General features: G+C 36.4%; 1 protein-coding gene across 1 annotated transcript; it reads left to right on the forward strand.

Annotated features, from left to right (window-relative positions):
* The first annotated feature begins 4664 nt into the window (after positions 1–4664).
* On the forward strand, positions 4665–17162 carry LOC143600111 (plasma membrane ATPase 1-like). The gene is made up of 19 exons (XM_077077889.1): positions 4665–4754; positions 5050–5169; positions 5266–5364; positions 5493–5636; positions 7602–7736; positions 7973–8479; positions 9268–9387; positions 9470–9592; positions 9774–9878; positions 9946–10090; positions 11378–11542; positions 11611–11849; positions 11969–12001; positions 12087–12168; positions 12245–12405; positions 15719–15919; positions 15995–16177; positions 16259–16437; positions 16952–17162. The coding sequence occupies exons 1-19, from the start codon at positions 4689–4691 to the stop codon at positions 17043–17045; spliced, it is 2901 nt and encodes a 966-aa protein (XP_076934004.1). The 5' UTR covers positions 4665–4688; the 3' UTR covers positions 17046–17162.
* The last annotated feature ends 5902 nt before the right edge of the window (positions 17163–23064 follow it).

Genomic DNA, 23064 nt, shown 5'->3' on the forward strand with positions numbered 1-23064 from the left:
CACTTTTATAAATGAAGGAGTCCTTGGTGAGTTTTCCTGCTAAGCAAGACTCAATATGTCAAAAGAGTCTGTTCCTATGGATTCAAGAATCCCTTCGGATTGGAGTCTTTTAACTCATGCCTTGCTTATGTGACCAAGTCGGCAATGCAATAGAAACGTATCATTGATGCCAGATCTGATACGTTTAGAAAGATTAAATATATTATTGTTAATTTGAACATCAATCTCATAAATACCATTTCGAGGTTTAGCATCAAAAGAATAGACATCATTCAAGTAGGCAAAAATAACAATACCATTAAAAGCGTACTTAAATCCTTGTTCAAAAAGTAAATAAACTAAAATAATGATTCTGGTCAAACTAGGTGCAAACAAACAATTATTCAAAGTAACTACAAGGCCAGACGGACAAGCAAAATGATATGTGACAGTTGCAAGAACTTGGACTATCTTCCCATCACCAACGATGAGTTCCATGCTGCCTTGTTTCAGTTTCTTCCAGTTTTCAGGCTCTTGAAAGACATTAACGATGTGGTAACCAAATCCGGTATCAAATACCCATGTGTTGCTAGAAACAGTGAAAAGTTCAATAACGTATATGGAAATACCTTTAGAGGATTCACCATTGGCCTTCTTCTTTGCTAGCTCGGCTAGATGCTCGGGGCAGTTACGCATTCAGTGCCCTATCTTGTTTCATTTGTAGCACTGGCGCTCCTCAGGAGGCAGCGATGGTACCTGTAACACCCCAGCCCGAATGGGCTGACGTGTCACAATAACATGGTTTCCGAACAAAACCCATAATTCTATAAATTGACTTGACAAAGGTGTAACACATTAGACAAGGAAAACTTAAGGTTAATTTACACACTAGCATGGTTGAAAAAATATTTTATTAGGATCCTGATGTTTTATTCATCGCTCTTAATTCCGCCCAAAATAACATGTGGACCTGAATAAATAAATAAAAATAACGTAATGAGTCGAATGCTCAATACGAAATAATAGGCTCAAACAATCAATGATTTAATGAAACGTAATTTAGATTGAACTTACAGTTGATGATACGATGCAAAGTAACCTTATTAAATAAATTAAAATGTATCATACGGATGTACCCATGAGCGAACATAAAACGTGGCAATATACAGGTAGTTAAACCTGGATATTTATCACACGAGATGGCGAGTTGGCATACCCGCTATCCATCTCCTTAATATAAATCCTAGGATCGATCCATACGCTTCCTAATAATCATATATACCACACTTGTACTTAAGAGACGTCGTGAACTGATCTCACCGTCACGGGTAGTGCACATGTTGCCGATGCTGCAACAACATGCTCGTGGGACACTCCACGAGAAGCGGCACTCAGGGTATCAGAATACAAATCTTATTCACATAACTCATAGAAAATATATTATCGTAACATATATCGAAACATGCGATAATGAGTATAATCAAACATAATAATATCACATGACATGAAAGATAAATTCAATGTTTAATCAGAATTGGAATCCAACGGACATTCAAGTGAATTGATAAATCAAGGACGTGAGGAGTTAAAAAAAATTTATATTAACTCAATGGGTTTATATCAACTGAATATGAAAGCAATGAAGAGTGAGGATAATGATCCGTACTTTTAATGTTCCACTGTGATAATAATAATAACTTGTTCGTGAGCATGTTAGTTATCTACATATGAGTCATATTCAAATTAAAATTGCATTTGTTTTGTTGGATTTAAAGTGTGTATTACAAAAATTGCAATAGTAATTTTATTTTAAACACTTAATATCTTTATATATAAAAGTAATATACTTTTGGATTTTATAATAATATAACCTGTTGTAGAACTAATTGTTATTTGTATAAATAATAATCGAAACTTATAGTTCATAATATAAAAATCAATCATGCTTACACCATTTTTGATGACTTAACAATTTCGCCAAGTTGGTTAATAACTTAATAATACTCCATTTATGAAAACTTTAATAATATGCAAATAAGTAAAGGTGACGTATAACAAGAACCAACCCCATAAAATTTTTGCTTACCTGATTGAACTATATCCAGCTATCTATATATATAATTTACATTAACTATTGGTTTTCATATATTTATCTATATATGATTTTTAATATCTACAAAATGTACAAATTGGACTGATATTGGTTTTCAAACAAACATTTTTTCATTGTAAAAATAAAAAGAGAGTACGTGATGAGCATCGAACCGATGATCATATGTTTTATAGACTTTGAGACCAACCAACTTATTTAGGATTAGATTTGATTAAATAAAAAGAAGCTAATAAAATAACCTTGCAGTTAATCCATCTTCTTCCATAGTTTGCCGGAAAAAGCACGGTTTGGTCGGAAATTTATTTTGAGTTCTACGTGAGGTGGAGAAGTGACCGAAAGTTATTAACAAGGTGAAAATAGGTAGCTTAGTTATCTTATTGATGTTTTAGCTTGTTTTTGGTTCGCCAATGATCGCAAAGTATCACCGGAAAACTTTAGCAGAGTTATACCCAAACACACACATATGTAAGCACGGACCGTCGTCGGAATTTACCTTTCTGAAGGTGTGACTATGTGAATGTTTTGTGTGATTGTGTAAATGTTTGGTGGCTCCAAGACTTGTTTTATTAACCATTTTACTTTGCCATGAAATTAGAGATATGGGTGTATGGATGTAACTTTCACTGAATGAGAATGTGATAACTTAGCTCTATCCTTAACTTTTGATATTTTTTTGTTTGTTTCCATATTTCTTTTACTATGTATTGACTTTTCAACATACAATATGATTTCCTTGTTAATACATAATTTTTTTATTATAGATATTAACTAACTTTTATTTACGTTATTTTTATTTATACCCTATTCTTAACTTTTATTTTGGATGTTACATAATAATATTATTATTATTACTATTGTTATTATTTTTGTTATTATTATTATCATTACGATGTATAAGTTTTGTATTTGTTATTATTATTATTTTTTTGGATGACACTTTTTTGTCTTAATATTAAGTTGAACTCTTTCAAACAATGTTCAATTGAAATAAGTTAAATATTGAGTATAAAGTTTTGGTTATCACAGTACCTTTTTAACACTCTTGTTAGTGTTGGTGGCATGCTTGGCAGCAACTATAACCTTTTTCTTGCTTTTACCGTTATAACCTCGGTTCTTGGGTTTAGGCTTCTTGACACCAGTAGATTGAACCATCAGAACATGATTAGTTTTAGTTGGAATATTCATCTCAGCCGTTTTGAGCATACCATGAAGCTTCGGCACTGTCTTCACCCAGGCATTCATATTGAAATTTATTACGAAATGGTCGTAAGAGCTAGGGAGAGAGTTCAAGATGAAGTCCGCTGCCATTTCATTCGACATGGGATAATCAAATTTCTTCAGTTGGTCGATGTACCCTTTCATTTTGACGACAAGCGCACTAACAGGGGATCCCTGTTCCATTTTGCAGTTGATAAGTTGTTTCATGGTGTCATAGCGTTCTTGACGGGCTTGTTTGCTAGCATATAATCGTTACCTCATATAAGCTTAACGATTATATGAGGTATTTGCTAACTATTTGCTAGTATGGTAAGTGGTGAATGATAATGAAAGAGTGGAAAGAGAACGAAACAAATTCTTTTACCGTTTGATGGCGTCCTCTATTTATAGCCGAATGTATAGAATGTTTACTGGGCCACGTGTCCCAGGAATATCGTGTTTATCTTCTATGCAGCCGTCATAATGGAGATCATGAAGGTTGTTTTGTGCAGGTTCCACTGCACATAATTGTTGTCTCCCATATGTCTACCTATTGCGGTGGTCCTGCACGTGTTCCTCTTACATGTGGCGATACCCTGTTGATACTTATGTCTACACAGTGTTGGTACATGCGGTGGTCCACTAGTGTACCTTTCTCCAGGAGTTTGTTTCCGAATTGGCTGCTCTAGGGTATACGCCTATGGATTTGTTTCCCTTTTGTGTTTTCCTTTCTTATGGGCTGACCCTTATAGATCTTACTTTGATGCAACCTGAATCCGATATCATATGATCTCTTCACCTTCACCTTGGTTTTAAATAATAGAAATAGAAATATATTATTTAATCAACTCTCTAAAAATGTATTTTATTTAATAAAAACAAAAATGCCGTACTAGAGTTTGTATCGATTATCAAACGTGGGTATTGCGGATATTTTTAATTTAAATTGTTTAAAAAAACAAAATTAGAAATTTCGTAGACAATGTTGTACTTGATTAATCCTCTCAAAACAAATATATTATCTCGGTGGGACCAAAAGGGTATTCACAAACTCTAGTTACAACATAGAATATAAGCAAATCTTGTTGATATATATATATATATATATATATATATTGCTGGAGGCAGGCGGATCCTTCAAAATCCTGTTTTCGTCCTCTTCCCACAAACCAACACCAATAGAAATCCTCACTTTGGATCCCACCTGTCTGTCTGTCTATCTCATCGTGTTCATCAATCGTGATGATCGATACATTAATGTCTCTATCTTATCCGCTATATATATATATATACTTCCTACTTCTCACATTGTCATCCCCCACTCCACACTTCATTGTTCTTCTCCTACTATCCTCGGTTAAGGGTTTCGCTTTTTCATGATATAAGGGCTCGTCCGAAAATGGTGTCCATGGAGGAGGATAAGGCAGTTGCTCTTGAGGCAATTAACAAAGAAGCTGTTGATTTGGTACCATTTCTTACTGTTTGTAATTACTTCTAGTATCATATTTTAATTAGTTGCATAACTGGTTTTTACATAGTTTATGTTTGATAAGTTCATAAGTTTCTTTCTTAGACTATCTTCCTTGATAGATTGACGTAGTTTATGTTTGATAAGTTCAAACTAGCTTAATCAAATGATCTGAGAAGCTTCTATCTAGAGGGATAGTTAAAACACTTGCAAGATATCATTACTCAATTATTAAAGCTAAATCAGATCATTAATTGGTAAACCCTGAAAATAACTTTTTTTTTTTTTGCAGGAAAATATTCCAATGGAAGAAGTTTTTGACAAGTTAAAATGCACGAAAGAAGGGCTCAACTCCGATGAGGTTGAAAAGCGTTTGAATATGTTTGGCTACAATAAGTTGGAAGAGAAAAAGGTTCGATTGAAAAAAAGGCTTACATATGAATGATTTTTCAATTTTTTAAGCATATATAAATATAAACATGAAATTTGCATTTTTTAAAATTTGTAGGAAAACAAAATTCTGAAATTTTTGGGGTTTATGTGGAACCCTCTATCTTGGGTCATGGAAGCAGCAGCAATCATGGCTATTACTATGGCACGAGGAGGGGTTAGTCGGTTCTTGTATTTGATTATTTAATTTTTTATAAAAAAGATATCAACATTTATCATATAATTGTATACTATAACGGAACTGTATTGTTTTATGATTCTTGCATATGAAATTATTGTTTCCAGAAAGAGAAACAACCTGCTGACTATCATGACTTTGGTGGGATATTGATACTTCTCCTTATCAATTCAACCATAAGTTTTGTAGAAGAGAATAATGCTGGAAATGCAGCTGCAGCCCTCATGGCTCGTTTGGCTCCAAAAGCTAAGGTGTGCGCGCCTTAAGTAATTTGTACGGAAAAAAAAAAAGAAAAGAAAACACCATTTAAACGTAATTAATTACTGTATTTGTATAATATGGATAACGGGTCATCATAGTTGAATCGGGTCTTGTCAGGTTCATTTGATTTTTATCACATTTTGTTTTAATCTTTTCTTAGAAAAGAGTCACAAATACTTAAGTGTTAATAATTATAATTAAGAAACACTGTAATTGCAGTAATCAGTGGCGGATCTGGAATTTTTTATTACGGGGGGCACGAAATGAAATGGGTGCAAAGTGAGTTCGGTAAAAAAAACACAGGGCCGAGAGCGAAATAAACTTTCAGGCGTATGAGAGAGTAAATTTGTCTTTTTACATACCACCCTTTAAGTTTAAAAAATACATATTATAATATATTACACACACACACACTATATATATATATATATAATTAAGACAGTTACTTCAAACAAAGTAATATTCATCATCATCATCCTCTATCTATTCTTCAAAATTCAGAGGCAAAAAAAAATTAATTAGTTACTATTTATGTTTGCTCACTGAGTTGTTCTGTAACCATCGGTAATCAACAGTAGTGGCTGAACTAGAATATTAGAAGGAAAGAGTAAATATATAAGTTTTACATCATTTTATACACATCAATTGCCTTCTTTAACAATTAATATATCAACTTATAATTGTAATTTTTGGTCCTCATATTTGAAGCCATTATAACACTTATTTTTATGAAGCAATTTTACGTGAACATTAAATGAAATAGTTTTTTAATATATAATATTTTAAAATGATAAAAAGAAACTCAACTTAAGTAGTATATACAATATATAATAGCTTAATTATACTGTAACTATATAATAATAATAATAATATATTATTATACATTTTTTAAACAATAATAATGAAATGTTGAAAAGGTAAATAAAGAAATGTTGAATGCCATCTTAATTAATTTGGAAATTAAAATTAAAACAATAGCTACAAAAGTAATAATGCACTGCCTCGTGAATATCAATCAACAGCATATAATTAAATATAATAACATACCAAACGTCCTAGCATTTTTTCACCATTCTCGTCATCTTCCTTCTTCAAGACATGGACTATCAGTCGTTGCCGGATAAAAAAAACTCCGGCGAAACTAGTTTTTGGCTTCAACGGTGGGCACTGGCTGATCGTTGACGGTGGGCACTGAATAATTGCTGGCTCATCATATACTAGCGCGTATACGCAAATACGACACTATGACCAGCGGACGGTGGGCACCGGCCCACCCTCTCTTAGCCTTGAATCTGCCCCTGGCAGTAATAATGTAATGTCTAAATAAAGCAACTTATGTGGTTGTATATACTAGATACAGATTTTAGATGGTTTAAAACCCATTTGACCCGTTTTTATTCTGTTAAGTTATATCTTAGGGATATGCATGGGTTTTTTTTTTTGGCTCAAACTGAACCAAAAATCGGTTCTTGGGTTATTTGTAAGCAGTTCGGTTTCGGGTTTTTCTGCTTTTTGGTTATCACAATGGGTTCGGTTCAGCTTTGATTTTACCAGCTAAAAAAATGGCCAAAATTAATAATTTGGGCCTAATTTTTTTTATTTTTCATATTAATTAGTGATTAGTTGATTATTACACATTTGAATCTAAAACTTTTAGGTTACAACATTTATTAATTTCTTATAAATTACTTAAAATCGGTTTTTTTAGTTTTTGGTTAATACCAAAACCAATACCGAACAAATCGGTTTCTAAAAAAAATAAAACCAAACCGTCATTTTTATTAGGTTCGCTTGAATAGGTTATTTCAGTTTCGTGCACACAACACACCCCTAGTTATATGTTCTAACCCCAACACCCTCATTCATAAGCAAGTGTACATTGGTTTACATGTCTACTAACATTAATATGTCAGTTAAATAGCGTCTTTTTAATATAAAACATTTATTCTCGTTAGGTTTTACGCAACGGGAAATGGAACGAAGAGGATGCATCAGTACTTGTACCTGGTGACATTATCAGCATCAAGCTCGGTGACATCATTCCCGCTGATGCACGATTGCTTCAAGGAGACCCTCTAAAGATTGATCAAGTAACGACTTAAACTTACTTATTATTAACTTTTCAAACAACAATCATATGGTTGACTTGGTTGTGTCCAACGGGTCATGAATAGTAATATTAGACCCCACTTTCTATGAATGTTATTTTTAAACGACTTGGTTTTGCTATCCAAAAAGGGTTGGTGCATTTTTGCTTTCTGTATTGATGTCGACACTACTTTTTAATGAAATATATATTATAGTTGAGTTTTCAAACTTTTTGCAGTCAGCTCTCACAGGTGAATCACTGCCAGTATCCAAGAACCCAGGTGACGGTGTATACTCGGGGTCCACATGCAAACAAGGTGAACTCGAGGCGGTTGTTATTGCAACAGGGGTTCACACGTTTTTTGGCAAAGCGGCTCATCTTGTTGACAGCACGACACACGTGGGTCACTTTCAGAAAGTTTTGACTGCAATTGGTAACTTCTGCATATGCTCAATTGCGATCGGGATGGCCATTGAGTTAGTCGTCATATTCGCTTTTCAACATCGGGATTACCGTGAAGGAATTGATAATCTTCTGGTTATTCTCATTGGTGGTATCCCAATTGCAATGCCAACTGTTTTATCTGTTACAATGGCCATTGGATCCCACAGATTATCTCAACAAGGAGCTATTACAAAGAGGATGACTGCTATTGAAGAAATGGCAGGAATGGATGTTTTGTGTAGTGATAAAACTGGAACTTTAACTCTTAACAAACTTACTGTTGACAAAAATTTGATTGAGGTAAATTTATTTTCTTATTTTGTAAATTTGTTTTGTTTTGTTTTGTCATGCAATCATATTCTTAATTTCACTTTACTAAGAACAAATTGTAACTTTGTGAATAGTAGTACCCTCTCAAAAGCATTTTCACAACCTTTTTTTTTTCCAAAGTAGCAATTTTACCCCTTATACTGTTAGTAATAACATCTCTAACAATTTAATTTTGTTAATAATATGTTTTTCTCTAATAACTTGTGTTTGTTAACTTTTAAAAAAAATCTAGATTCACAGTTATGCTTGTCTTTGTCTATATTCCGATATAAACTTTATTGAAACAAATATTATTCAGAATAACGTGTTTTTTGGTATGGTAAATTACGGATATGCATTTTTCACCGAGTACCAGTACCGCGTCGATACCGACCGAACTTCGATAATGGTATTCATGTTTATGCTTTTCGGTAGATACGAGTCGTTTCGGTATCTTTTGGTATTCTTGCACTACATGCACCGATTACACTGCCATAATCGGTACAGTGTTTGGTTAGTGTTTGTACTAATTTTTTGTTTTTATATTACTGTACGGTACCATATCTCAGAGTTGTATTAAAAATAAAGTATTTTTTTGTGTTGGCGGAATATCCTTATGCTCTTCGCCTACCAGGTGACTAGAAAACTATATATTTATTTATATTTTCTATTTAACATCTATGTTTACTAAATAATTTTTGTTGTAATTCTTTTTAATTTGTTAATGCTATTTTATATAAATTTTATTACTATTGCTTGATTAAAACACGATTATGTAGGTTTTTGCAAGTGGTGTTGATAAAGACACAGTTGTATTAATGGCTGCTAGAGCATCAAGATTAGAAAATCAAGATGCCATTGATACTGCTATAGTATCAATGCTGGCTGATCCTAAAGAGGTATTCATATTATTCAGTTACATAAGATAAATTAATCACAATTAAACATATTTTATTAAATTATTATTATGAATTTCGCAAGGCACGATCTGGAATTACAGAAGTACACTTCCTTCCATTTAATCCAACTGATAAGAGGACCGCTTTGACTTACATTGATGGAGCTGGAAAGATGCATAGAGTTAGCAAAGGTGCACCAGAGCAGGTGCTATTTTAAACTCACTTGAATTTAAAATCTGAAAGTCAAATGTTATGTTGATTGGACTGTATTAACACATACTAGTGTTTATTGGTATGAGATTGAGCCCGTGGCCCCATACTAATAAACACTAGTCTGATATTACAGTTCAATAATGCTGACTTTTTAATTTCTTGTAAACTGTTAGATTCTAAATCTGGCAAGGAACAAATCTGAGATTGAAAGTCGGGTACACTTGATCATTGACAAATTTGCTGAACGTGGGCTTCGGTCTCTTGGTGTAGCTCGCCAGGTACAAAGTGTTAAATATAATTGTTAATATATTACCATTTCCTTTTTACTTACTTTGTTTAATACAGGAAGTACCTGCAAATAGTAAAGATAGTCCCGGTGGGCCATGGGAATTTGTGGGCCTACTTCCTCTATTCGATCCGCCTCGACATGATAGTGCTGAGACAATTAGAAGAGCTTTAGACCTTGGAGTTAGTGTTAAGATGATCACAGGTTTGTTGTTCTTACCTATATAATTTATCTTATATATAAAGTGTACATAGATGACTTGTACATTATCACGCACAACTTTGCTTTAAACGAAATTTACATCAAAACGTAGACAACAATACGTATGTCGCAACGATATATTCAGAATTTCATTAAACATCATATTTTGAAAGTTACAAAACAAAAACAAAAACAAAAACAAAAAAAAACCGGAAAAGAAACAAAGAAGAAGAAAAGTCTTTAGTAAGAGACTTCTCAACCTGTGATTTGCCAAAAATTACATTTTGAAAAGTCCAAGGTCAAAATATTAGATTTGGTTAAATGGAGGGGTATGTTTTGTAATTTACAGAGGGGCTAAATGAACTTTTAAAAACTTGCATTTTATGCTTGTAACTTATGCATAATAAGTTGTAGGATTAATTAAGTAAATGGGTGTGTTTTATAGGGTAAAGTTAAAATACAAAGGACAAAAAAAATGAGAAGGGTGAGAAGGAATCCAATCCATTAATCTTATATTTGAATGGTTGGGATTAATTTAATAAATAAAAATTGATGGAAAGAGCATAAAGGTAATAACTCACCTTTGTTGACTTTCTCTTTCCACATGCAAGTCACATGTCAAATCCCCCATCATTTTAAAATAACTTTTTCATACGACATTTTTTTTACAATAATAACAAGCATTTTTTTTATCTTTAATACGAGTATCATATTGTTATATAAAAAAAAATTAATAGGTTTTTTAAGTGTTTTTTTGTTGTTCATTGTGTCTTTTAATTGAGTTTTCATATGCATTGTATTATAGATTTTGATCATTGTGTTTTTCAATTGGTACTCGTACTAAAGACAAAAATTTAAACAAAGATTACGCCATTGTGTCTTTATGTTCGTCATTATGTTTTAGTCATTGTGTAATACGTTCATTGTCTTTTATTCGGATTGACATATGGCATTCACTTAATTTAAGAAAAAAGGTATTACGTTCATTGTATATTACGTTCAAGTCATTGTGTAATATGTTGTTTCCATTGTGTTTTACGTTTCAAGTCATTGTGTTATATGTATTCATCATTGTGTCTTACGTTTTAGGTCATTGTGTTATACGTATTCACCATTGTGTTTATAATAGAAGTGTATAAATGGAATTTTGAAAAACCTTGCGTTATATGTTTGTAACTTATACATATACATATATGGTTGTTCTCATTTGTGTGTCTAGCACCGACATAGCCTTTAAAGGTTGCACATAATCTAGTAGATTAGATTAATTACATGACGGAATATTTTCAGGTGATCAGCTGGCAATTGCAAAGGAAACGGGGAGACGATTAGGAATGGGTGTTAACATGTATCCTTCATCATCATTACTTGGTGATAATAAGGAACAACTCGTTGCAGCTTTACCCGTTGATGAACTTATTGAAAAAGCCGATGGTTTTGCTGGTGTCTTTCCAGGTAACCAACCATTCATGGTTATAATATTGTTAATCCTTGGTGGTTTAAACCGTTGAATTGCTTAACAGAGCACAAGTATGAGATTGTGAAGATTCTTCAAAGTAAAAAGCACATTTGTGGAATGACTGGTGATGGCGTAAATGATGCACCTGCGTTAAAGATAGCGGACATTGGAATTGCAGTCGATGATGCCACTGATGCAGCCCGAAGCGCCTCTGACATAGTTTTAACTGAACCCGGACTCAGTGTCATCATTAGCGCGGTGTTAACAAGCCGAGCCATCTTTCAAAGAATGAAAAACTATACAGTAAAATCCTCAAACCATTATTATTATTATTATTATTATTATTATTATTATTATTATTATTATTTACTTCACTTTCTTGAACACATATATAAAAGCTTTCCTTCTTTTTTGTCCAACAGATTTATGCTGTTTCAATCACCATACGTATTGTGGTAAGTCTTCATCTTAAAATCTTAATCATATCAATTATTCATGTAACCGTCATTGTTTTAAACCTTTTATCTTGTTCTCTTGCAGTTAGGCTTTATGTTGTTGACTGCTTTTTACAGATTCAATTTCCCTCCAGTTCTTGTTCTTGTCATTGCCATTCTGAATGATGGTATACTTGGTTTAATCCTTGGTTTAAATAACACACAAAGTTTTTTTCTAACCATTTGAACCCAACATGTATTCAGGTACAATCATGACTATTTCAAAAGATAGAGTCAAACCATCCCCGAGTTCTGACAGCTGGAAGCTGAGTGAAATATTCGCAACTGGAATAGTCATAGGCACATACCTTGCTCTAATGACTGTCATATTCTTCTATGTGGCTACTCGAACCAGCTTTTTTGCGGTACAAATATATTATAATAGCTCTTGACGAGGCTCGTGTTTGATTATAAAGTTATTACCAATGTTTTCAGAACCGGCTGTTGGGTTCGTAGGCCTTGTTGGCCCGGTTTATTATATGAAGTCAAAAGAGGAGACGGGTGTGGGCGGTCGGGCCCAAGCCCGGCCCGGTTTAGATTTCTTGCATAATAATTTACTAACCCTAGTTCAGTCTCTATATAAACAACATTATGTACTTGTAATCTTTTGGTCACTCAATAAAGATATACCTAGTTGCCACCCGTGGACGTAGGTCAGTTTAGACCGAACCACGTTAAATCCTCGTGTTCGTTTACTGCTTTCGTGTGTGTGTTCGGTTTCGTGTGTGCGTTTAATCCTAACAAGTGGTATCTAGAGCTTAGGTTCGGATCACACGAAGAACACGGGAACCAACCTTCCGCCGCCGCCACCCTACTGCGCTAGGGTTCCGCCGTCATCGTTTTTTCGCCGCGAGAAAACCTTGCTGTTGCTGTCGCAACACCGCTAGAGTCTTACCGACTCAGCCGCAGGGAAGAAAGGGGTGATCTCCGGTAGGGTTCCGCCATACCCAGTCGCCGGAGTTGTTCAGGTTCGGTTTTATTTTCGAAAGCATTTTACCACCGCATAACCACCGTGTACCGTTGTTTAGTTGTGGGTCAGACGTCGGAGTTTTTTGTAAGATATTGATTTTGAGGCAGAAGCTTAATCGATATTTTCTCACTAAGAGCGTGTGCTTGGTAGAGAGAGACGTGACCATGGTTAATTATATTTGTTCAAGTTGCAGCATACCTTTTGACCAATAGCCAGATTTGACCAAAATTCTTGATTCTTTTTTGTTTTAAAAGATCAATTTTTGTGTGGGCCAAGTTTTCTCTATTTAGGTTCGAAAGTTTTATCGGGCAGTTTAGCCGAGGCACAAGGACAAGATATTTTTTAACAGTTTCAACGAGTCAAGAACGAGCCAATCAAGATCCTATTTTTGTTGAAGAACAGTTGAAGTCGTTTAAAGAAACGGAGAACCAGTGCCAACCGCGTTTGTCAGGTTTATCGTTTCAGTTTAAAGTTTCGGTTTCTGATTTTCAGTTCGATATTCCGCTGCGTATAAATAGGTTGATTTTTTAACAGAGTTTAGTAGAACAGTCGTTAAGTTCAGGTTCGTGTTGCTGTGTCTGTCTCTGTTTTTTATCCAGTTTTTCGTTTTAGTCATTGTTATGGCAGAAGACGGAAAGTTTTCGATACAGAAGTTTGACGGACAGAAGTTCGGTTGGTGGAAGATGCAGATTGAGGCACTACTTTGTCAGAAAGACTTGGATGTAGTGTTTGAGGATGAAAAACTAGAAAAGTTGTCAGAAGCAGATTGGAAGAAGTTAGACAAGAAAGCTAGGGCTTGTATTACATTGTCGTTGTCGGAAGATGTGGCGTTTAACGTCATGAAAGAAACCACAGCCCGTGGTATGATGGACGCACTATCCAACATGTATGAGAAGCCTTCGGCAGCGAATAAAGTTTATCTTATCCGAGAGCTAGTGACAACAAGAATGAAAGAGGGTGGGTCAGTTACAACTCATATCAATAATCTTAATTCGATCTTGTCCCGCTTAGTGTCAGTTGACATTAAGTTTGATGATGAAGTTCAAGGCCTCTTGTTATTATCCTCTTTGCCCGACAGTTGGTCGCAAACAGTGACTGCAGTTTGTAGTTCGTCTACAAATATTACTTTCGATGGGATTCGAGATCTGATTCTGGGAGAAGATTCAAGACGCAGAAGTTCAGGTGAATCATCAGGCAATATGCTAGTCACAGAAGGTAGAGGTAGGGGAAAACAGCGAGGCAGTGGGAGCAGGAAGAGGAGTCAGTCTAAGACTCGTAAGGATATTGAATGTTGGGGTTGTAAAGAGAAAGGACACTTCAGGAATCAGTGTCCGAATGGTAAGAAAGAGGTGAACGTTACAGAAGACGACACAGATGACGGGGTCAGTAGTGATGAGGCTTTGGTTTGTAGTGTTGAGAGTAGCGTTGATGCTTGGGTGATGGATTCTGGTGCATCGTTTCATGCCACTCACTGTAGTGAAACGATGAAGAATCTTAAATTTGGGGATTTTGGAAAGGTTCGACTAGCGAATGATGATATTTTAGAGGTTACGGGTATGGGAGACGTTGATTTGATAACTTCAGCCGGTACTTCTTGGACTTTGAAAGACGTGAGGGTTATTCCAAGTTTGAAGAAACGTTTGATTTCAGTTGGGCAGTTGGATGATCAAGGGCACAATGTTAAGTTCGGGAATGGGCAGTGGAAAGTAGTCAAAGGGAATCTTGTGGTTGCTCGTGGCAAGAAAATGGGTTCGTTGTATATGGTCGATATGTCACCGAAAGGAGTGGATCCAGTTTTGGTGAAAGACAAAGTCCGGTTCACAGAATCTCGTGGGCAGAAGAAGGTTCGTTTTGCAAGTAACAAACCCAGAGCCAAAGTGAAGATTCAGGATGAACGAGCTAGGAAGGTTAAATCAGTTGGGGGACATCGTGACAGTGGGAGCACAGGTCGTGTTTCAGTTACAGTTCCAGGTCGACAGTGGATTAAGAAAACCAGTATTCCAGCTGTAAAGGTCTCTCCAATGAATTACTTGCTGAATATGGAGAGTGTTTGTTCTCAGGTTATCTCAGGATCCGGTAGTTCGTTACAGTGGGAACCGGTAGGGACAGAGAATGGGTCAGGGGCAGTTTCAGCCGTGACTGACGTGTTGGAGCTCCGGGGAGCTTCAACGGGCCTTCTGGTTAATTGATGAGAAGGCGGTGGCAACTAGAAGAAGTTTAATGTTCAGATTACAAAAGTACAATCAGGAGTGCAGACGAGAGTACTCAAGGCCTCCGAGTGGGAGATTGTTGGGTTCGTAGGCCTTGTTGGCCCGGTTTATTATATGAAGTCAAAAGAGGAGACGGGTGTGGGCGGTCGGGCCCAAGCCCGGCCCGGTTTAGATTTCTTGCATAATAATTTACTAACCCTAGTTCAGTCTCTATATAAACAACATTATGTACTTGTAATCTTTTGGTCACTCAATAAAGATATACCTAGTTGCCACCCGTGGACGTAGGTCAGTTTAGACCGAACCACGTTAAATCCTCGTGTTCGTTTACTGCTTTCGTGTGTGTGTTCGGTTTCGTGTGTGCGTTTAATCCTAACACCGGCTACGTAACTTGTCCGGTTGAGTGTGTTTGAACCATCCCCATTTAAACCGGCATCATAATTTTTTTATCACATACAAACGCATCTCTAACTTTCTTTCACTATATCATATTTTCAGCATGCCTTCCATGTGGATGATCTCAATAAGCATGTAGACCTTTTCACAGACAAAGTTTGGAAAGCAAAGCTAGCATCAGCTGTATACCTCCAGGTCAGCACAATCAGCCAGGCGTTAATATTCGTCACACGCTCGAGGGGTTGGTCTTTCATGGAAAGACCAGGTCTTCTGTTGGTTGCTGCATTCATTCTAGCTCAATTGGTAATTTCATTGTTGTGCTTTTTCAGTTAGAGTTAGTTATCATCTTCTCTTATTTTCTTATATGTTTGCGCGCAGATTGCTACTGTGATGTCAGCATATTTGACATGGGATTTTGCTAAGGTCCACGCGATTGGTTGGGGTTGGACTGGAGTTATATGGTTGTATAATATCTTAAGTTATATGTTACTTGACCCAATCAAATTCGCGGTTAGGTATGCACTTAGCGGGCGAGCATGGGGCCATGTTATTAATCGTAAGGTGAGTAAAAATTATATTCACTCGTGTTTAATTACCTTGTGTCGGAAAATTAACATAGTTAATTTTTGAATTTTGATGCAGACGGCTTTCACGACACAAAAGGACTTTGGTAAGGAAGCACGTGAAGCAGCATGGGCTAAAGAACAAAGAACACTTCATGGTCTTGATACTTCTGAAACAAAGACTTTTGCTGAAAACTACACATTCAGAGACATAAACATGATGGCAGAAGAAGCAAAACGCCGTGCAGAGATTGCAAGGTCCATATCGTCTTTTTTTATTTACGTTTTTCCTATGACAAAACAGGCTGGTCGAAGTTTTATTCTATTTTAAAATTTTGCATAGTAAAACTCTGTGATTAAATGTGTCAAAAATAATTGCGTTTAAACTATAAACCTTGATCAACACGTCTCATACTTTCAAATTTTGGCAAAAGGTAATCAATCAGTTTAGGTATAAAACACATTTTAACCAAACTAAACGGGTCCCCAAACAAACGAATTTAATGTTAGTTTCTGTGTCGTATTTTTCCATGTAATGTCAGAAATTCATGCCCCTGGCTGCTTAATGCCATAATCACTTTAAATAAAATATATAGGTAATTTGTGTGTTAAATAAGATTACAAAAATGATGTAATATTATCTGGATGGCTTTCAAGTTTTGGTCCGTTTTTTTCTCCGAAGTGATCTCCTTTACCCGTTACACGGCCCATTAAATAGGAAAAACAAGCAAAATATGCATGATCTTTAATATTATTCGTTGCTGTCTTACAGATTAAGGGAACTTCATACTCTGAAAGGAAAGGTAGAGTCTTTCGCGAAACTAAGAGGATTGGATATCGATGTGAACCCACATTACACAGTGTGATCGATGTCACATTCTCATATTTTGGGTCGTTATTGTAATTCTTCTACTCGAATTCGTTGGTGCAAACCTCAATCAAATGCACAAATTATTAATAAAAGCAGCTTCTCATTCGTTTCATAAATGTATTATTAGATCCTTGTTCGACTGCTAAACAATGGTTGGGATTAATATTTTCGAATTTCATATTGTTATGTATTATGTGTTTTAAGGTTTCATTTTCATATATAGATAAGAAAAAATTACAATTTTTGTCATTTTAAATTAGCTAAATTATGAAATGGGTCCTTTTTAAGAATGAGTTTCATTCTTTATCTTTTATATGGATTTTTGGCCCTTTTTAGTCTTTAACACTGACGAATGTTAGGTTTTCTAGTTAGATCACCTTATGTGTTGTGCACATGAGGGCATTTTAGTCTTTTTTTCATTGAAGGGCCATTTGTGCAAATAATTAAAACTGTAAGACTAAAACTAAATTTAAAGCTTAGTTTTTAGACATAATTACAAATTTTGTCCTTTAAACAAAGCCAATTTACGGTTTGTGTCATTTGTTTTGTTTCTTTGCAGGCGGTGTCCTTTAAACATTTATTTCTACACGTTTTGTCCTTTACGCTAACTAGGTTAGAAAAACTCAGTTAAATAATCTCACGTGAGGCGCATGTGAGGGCATATTTGTCTTTTCGTCTATACCTGCAAACAAAAACCCTTTATCAGTGGTTTCCCCCACCCTTAATCGATTCATTTTCCGGTGATCCTTCAAAAAACCCCTATATCTGAAATCAAATATCATAAATTGAATGCTTTAATTGAACAACATTCTCCTATCTAAAATTAAAAACCCTAAATGGATGATATCCATCCTCCTCGATACTTCATCCGTGAAGCTTTTGAACAATCGGATGCTGAGAAGTTTTATGGTAAGTTCAAATAATAGGGTTTATAATCGGGTTTATTTAACTAACAACTGTTTAATCTTTTATGCGTAGTAAATAATCCACATTTGTTCTCGATCAAGTTGCACCATGGTGGTACTTTCACCAAATTTCCTGGACGGGTTTATAACAGAGACGTTGTCCATTTTGTTTACATGCTAGATATTGACAAGTTTTCTGTTCACGAGCTTGATGGAATCTCGGAACAATTAGCTTATCCTAAAAATAAGGTTAGATTCTACCATTATGTAGTACCGGGTTCAGATTTGGATTGGAGGCTTAGAGCTTTGGGAAGTGATGATGATGTTAGGGAATTTGCTAAGTATATTGGAGCTTGTAATCAGTTAATGAATGTGTATGTTGAGCATGAGTACACCTCTGTACACACATACTTCTGCTCACCCTCAAAGTTTACCATTGAAGAGATAACAAATGAGGAGTTTCTTGCATGTGAGGTAGTACTAGATAAAGCAAACTCAGCTAAGAAAAGGTTGTTGTTGGAATGGCAAGATAGCACAAATGAGGTTGTTTTTCAAAAGGTTGTTGTGGAACAAGACAAACAGGATGCACATGAGAGTGTTCAACAAGAGAATAATGTTGGTGTTGTTGAACAACAAGACCAAATTGATTTATGTCATGAGGATCCAGACTTTGACCCTTTGTTTGGAGAGAATGCTTTTGGTGTGCAACCTACAAATGAGGTGGAGATGGAATTGGAGGTGGAGAAGATATTGATGAATCTTCAAGTTCAGATGAAAGTGGAACTGATGATAGTAGGGATTCTAATTTTGAAATGAGAGATGAGTGTTCTGTGATGATGAACATGTAGAGGTTTGTCCAGTTAAGAAATCAAAGAATGTGAAGACATCTAAGAACTATATGAAATCTAAGAATGTTAAGAAAACTAAGGAGGGCGATGAAGATTCAGAAAGTGATTCAGATAGTGATTTCAACTATGAAGATGGTGACACAGATGATGTAGATGTAGATATGAGGGATTTCAGATTGCATACTGATTTTGAAGTTGAACAGCAGGATGCAATTGGTAGTTTAGAGGGTTTGGACATTGAAATGGATGATGTTATGTTGGATAATGATAGGTTGTATATAGAAAAACAAGGAAATGAGAGGACATGGATTATCTTTTCCATGTGGGACAAGTTTTTGGTACAAAAGCAGAGGTTAAGGATATGATCAAGGCACATGCAGTTGAAACAAGAAGACAAATTAGGATAAGAAAAGATGATTTGATAAGGGTGAGGGCAGTGTGTGAAGGGGATATGGAAGACGGGTCCCACATGCAGGGGGTTGGATCTAGCAGTGCTAATAAAGATCAGGGACCAGTCCAGAAAAATATTGGGGGTAAGGGAAAAAGGAAAGACCCACATGCTATTAGATGCCCTTGGGTACTGTTGCTGTCATACCAAAAGAGAACAACTTCATAGAAAGTTACAAGGTTGGTAAGTGAACATAAATGCCTTCAATCTAGGCAAATTTATGCTTGCACAGCCGGTTTCCTCTCAAACCATTTGGTTACTGATCTTCAAGATGACCCAAATGTTGGGTTTCAACGGTGGTTCCAGAAACAGTTTTAACAATTAAACCCGTTTTATAATTTTCGTTTAAATAATTATTAATCACATTAATAGATTAACGAGTAAAAACGCAGCGGATAATATGAACGACCATTGAACCGAAACCCAAACTTGGATCCGGTTACAACTAATACGAGCACGATATAAAATAAAACGCAACCATAGATAAAGGTTAAATCTTTATACCTCGGTTATCGAAACCGGGAAGAGACACCGAGAGCTAACGGATGAAGCTAGGTGAATCGGCACAAACAGATCTGGCGGCGGCGGTGGTCCGGCGGAACGACAGCAGCGGTCCGGAGAAGCAACAGCGGCTACGGGATGGTGGTCCGGCGGTACAGTGGTTGCGGCGGTGGTCCTTCGGTGGAGCAACGGTGAGCAGACAGTAACCGAAGTCGCCGAGCAACAGCAGCTACCAAACATAACACAAATGGCCGGAACTAGAGTTCGCCGGAAAAACGGGATTTCTGGAATCTCCCTAAGGTTGCCGGAAAACGAACTGCAACTTGCGGCTGACGGTACCGGAGACTTATAAAGGCCGGCGGTGGTGTTTGTAGCAGGTGGGTGGTGGCCTGATGTCCGGTGGCCGGAGGTGACGGCTGCCGGAATTAGTAAGGATGGCGGCTAGGGTTTTTGGTTAATAAGATGATCTCCCTTATAATAATATTATCTTATTATATATATATTAAATATAAATAGGGTTTAAACATTTTAAACCCAATGGGCTTTAAGCCCAATCACCAAATTAAAGCCTAGTCCATCATCTTAACATTCTAATTGATTGTGTCGGCCCAGTTAACAATTAAGTGGGTTTAATATTCTGTTACCCTCGGTGTAACTCATACCGGGTCCTATTCGGGTCGGTCCGCGTTGACTTGACCCGAACCGACCATATATTCCAACATTCTCCCACTTGGACGGATTTGGGTCAAGTATCACAACGCTTAACAGTTAGAGGCGTTCTAGCTACACTTAGTTGTTCCCAACCAAATATGACATTTTAAATCCATAACCAAAATATCTTAGAATACCTTATTGCAAGATAATGAATTTATAGTAATCATAGTCATCTATCCTTTCTGTATAAGACATCAATTGAACAATGAGGCATGGATCAAATCAATCTCATATAGTGTTCAATTATTGTAGTTCTCGATATGGAGTCAAAGTGGTCCAATCAAACACACAGTAAGTTTGGGTGAGGCCTCACACTTTACCAGTTTGAATCAACGAGGGCGCCATGATGTCTAACTGTTACATTTCATGTAAGAGTACATAATCCCATCTTGATTACATACAACTCCACTGAACTTCAGAATACTCCCAACCAATGCCTTTATGACTGGCAGTTACGCGACAGCGTTTGACACTGATCAAAGAATACCTTTAGTAAACGAAAGTTCTAATATGTATCTCAGGTCTAAGGATACTAAATGAGCATACTAATATCAAATGCATCTTTTGACTAAGATCCATGAAGATGATTTGATGCGAGTTACATCCAACGTCATTCATAATGAGATCTGTGAGTTTGGAAGTCAGCTGCTTGAGTCCAAAGTCAGAATAGTCTTAATTCAAAATCGTTCCCACGAGTCTGACCGACTACGGATAATTTAGAATACAATATTCACGGATTAAACGTATTAAAAAGAACACAGTTGTATTATTCAACGTTTGCATTTAACCATTAAATCAAAAATGAACTGAAAAGTACAACAGTTTAAATGTTCATACATCCAAATACTAAATCAAAATAAATCACTAGCAAGTCTAAGCCCGATAGCATCTCTATGCTGATCATGCTTGTCCTGAGTCATCGGCTTAGTGAACGGGTCAGCTAGATTTTGATCTGTGTCACTTTGCTTATCACGATGTCACCTCGTTCCAATATTTCCCTAATAAGATGGAACTTCCTCAGAATGTGCTTGGTTCTGTGATGAGACCTTGGCTCTTTGGCTTGAGCAATAGCACCTGTGTTATCACAGAACACCTCGATTGGTTTGCGAATACTCGGAACCACATCGAGATCAGTGATGAACTTCTTCATCCAAGCAGCCTCCTTAGCAGCATCTGATGCAGCTACATATTCGGATTCGGTGGTAGAATCCGCCACTACACTCTGCTTGGAGCTCTTCCAATAAATAGCTCTTCCATTGAGAGTGAAAACGAAACCCGACTGTGAGCGAGAATCATCTCGGTCAGTCTGGAAGCTAGCATCAGTGTAACACTTTACAGTGAGCTCCTCTTCCACTCCCCCAAACACCAAGAACATATCTTTGGTCCTATTCAAGTACCTTAGAATGTTCTTCACAACAGTCCAATGGGCAATGCCAGGACTCTGTTGAAAATGACTGGTCATGCTCAGGGCATACGAGACGCCAGGTCTAGTACATAACATAGCATACATGATAGAGCCAACCGCAGAAGCATATGGAATTGTTTTCATACACTTAGATTCAATGTCCGTCGCTGGAGATTGCGATTTGCTCAGCACGGTTCCTTTAGTCATTGGAACAGCTCCTTTCTTGGAGTTTTCCATTGAGAAGCGTGCCATTACTTTGTCTATATAGGTACTTTGACTTAGCCCTAGAATCCGCTTAGATCTATCTCATTAGATCTTTATTCCCAGAATATAAGCGGCTTCTCCAAGATCTTTCATTGCAAAACAAGATTCCAACCAGTGCTTAACTTCCTTAAGCATAGGAATGTTTTTCCAATGATCAGTATATCATCCACATACAAGATGAGGAATGATATAGTGCTCCCACTAGCCTTTCTGTAAACACAAGGCTCATCTTCATTTTTGACAAAACCAAACTCTTTGATTTTCTCATCAAAGGGAAGATTCCAGCTTCGAGATGCTTGCTTAAGTCCATAAATGGACTTATTCAATTTGCAAACCCTATTAGGATATTTTGGATCGACAAAACCTTCAGGCTAAACCATATAGACATCTTCAGAAAGATGTCCATTAAGAAAAGCGGTTTTGACATCCATTTGCCATATCTCGTAGTCATAGTACGCGGCTATGGCAAGTAATATCCTTATTGACTTAGTCATAGCAACGGGCGAGAAGGTTTCATCATAGTCAACTCCTTGAGTTTGAGTAAAACCTTTCGCGACTATCCGTGCCTTATAGGTTTGCACATTTCCATGCATGTCGGTTTTTCTCTTGAAAATCCATTTGCTCCATATTGCCCGACTATCGGGGGGTAGCTCAACCAAGTTCCAAACTTGGTTGTCCTGCATGGATTGCATCTCGGCGTTCATGGCATCTTGCCATTTCTCGGATTCCGGATCCAAGATAGCAGATTTGTAGTTAGTAGGCTCTTCGCCAAACTCGGCTACTAATAAGACTTCGGGACCATCTAGATGCCATAAGTATCTAGAATTTGGTACGGGAGTCCTACTACTTCTGCGAACGCTCATGTTCACGTCTGATGTATCAGCAACAACAACTTGTTGATCAGACGCTCCAACTTCCTCAACGGTTGT

This window comes from Bidens hawaiensis, unplaced genomic scaffold (assembly GCF_021521415.1).
Source record: "Bidens hawaiensis isolate Kalapana, Puna unplaced genomic scaffold, B.hawaiensis_p1.1 tig00053360_1, whole genome shotgun sequence".
In the NCBI taxonomy this organism is placed as follows: domain Eukaryota; kingdom Viridiplantae; phylum Streptophyta; class Magnoliopsida; order Asterales; family Asteraceae; genus Bidens; species Bidens hawaiensis.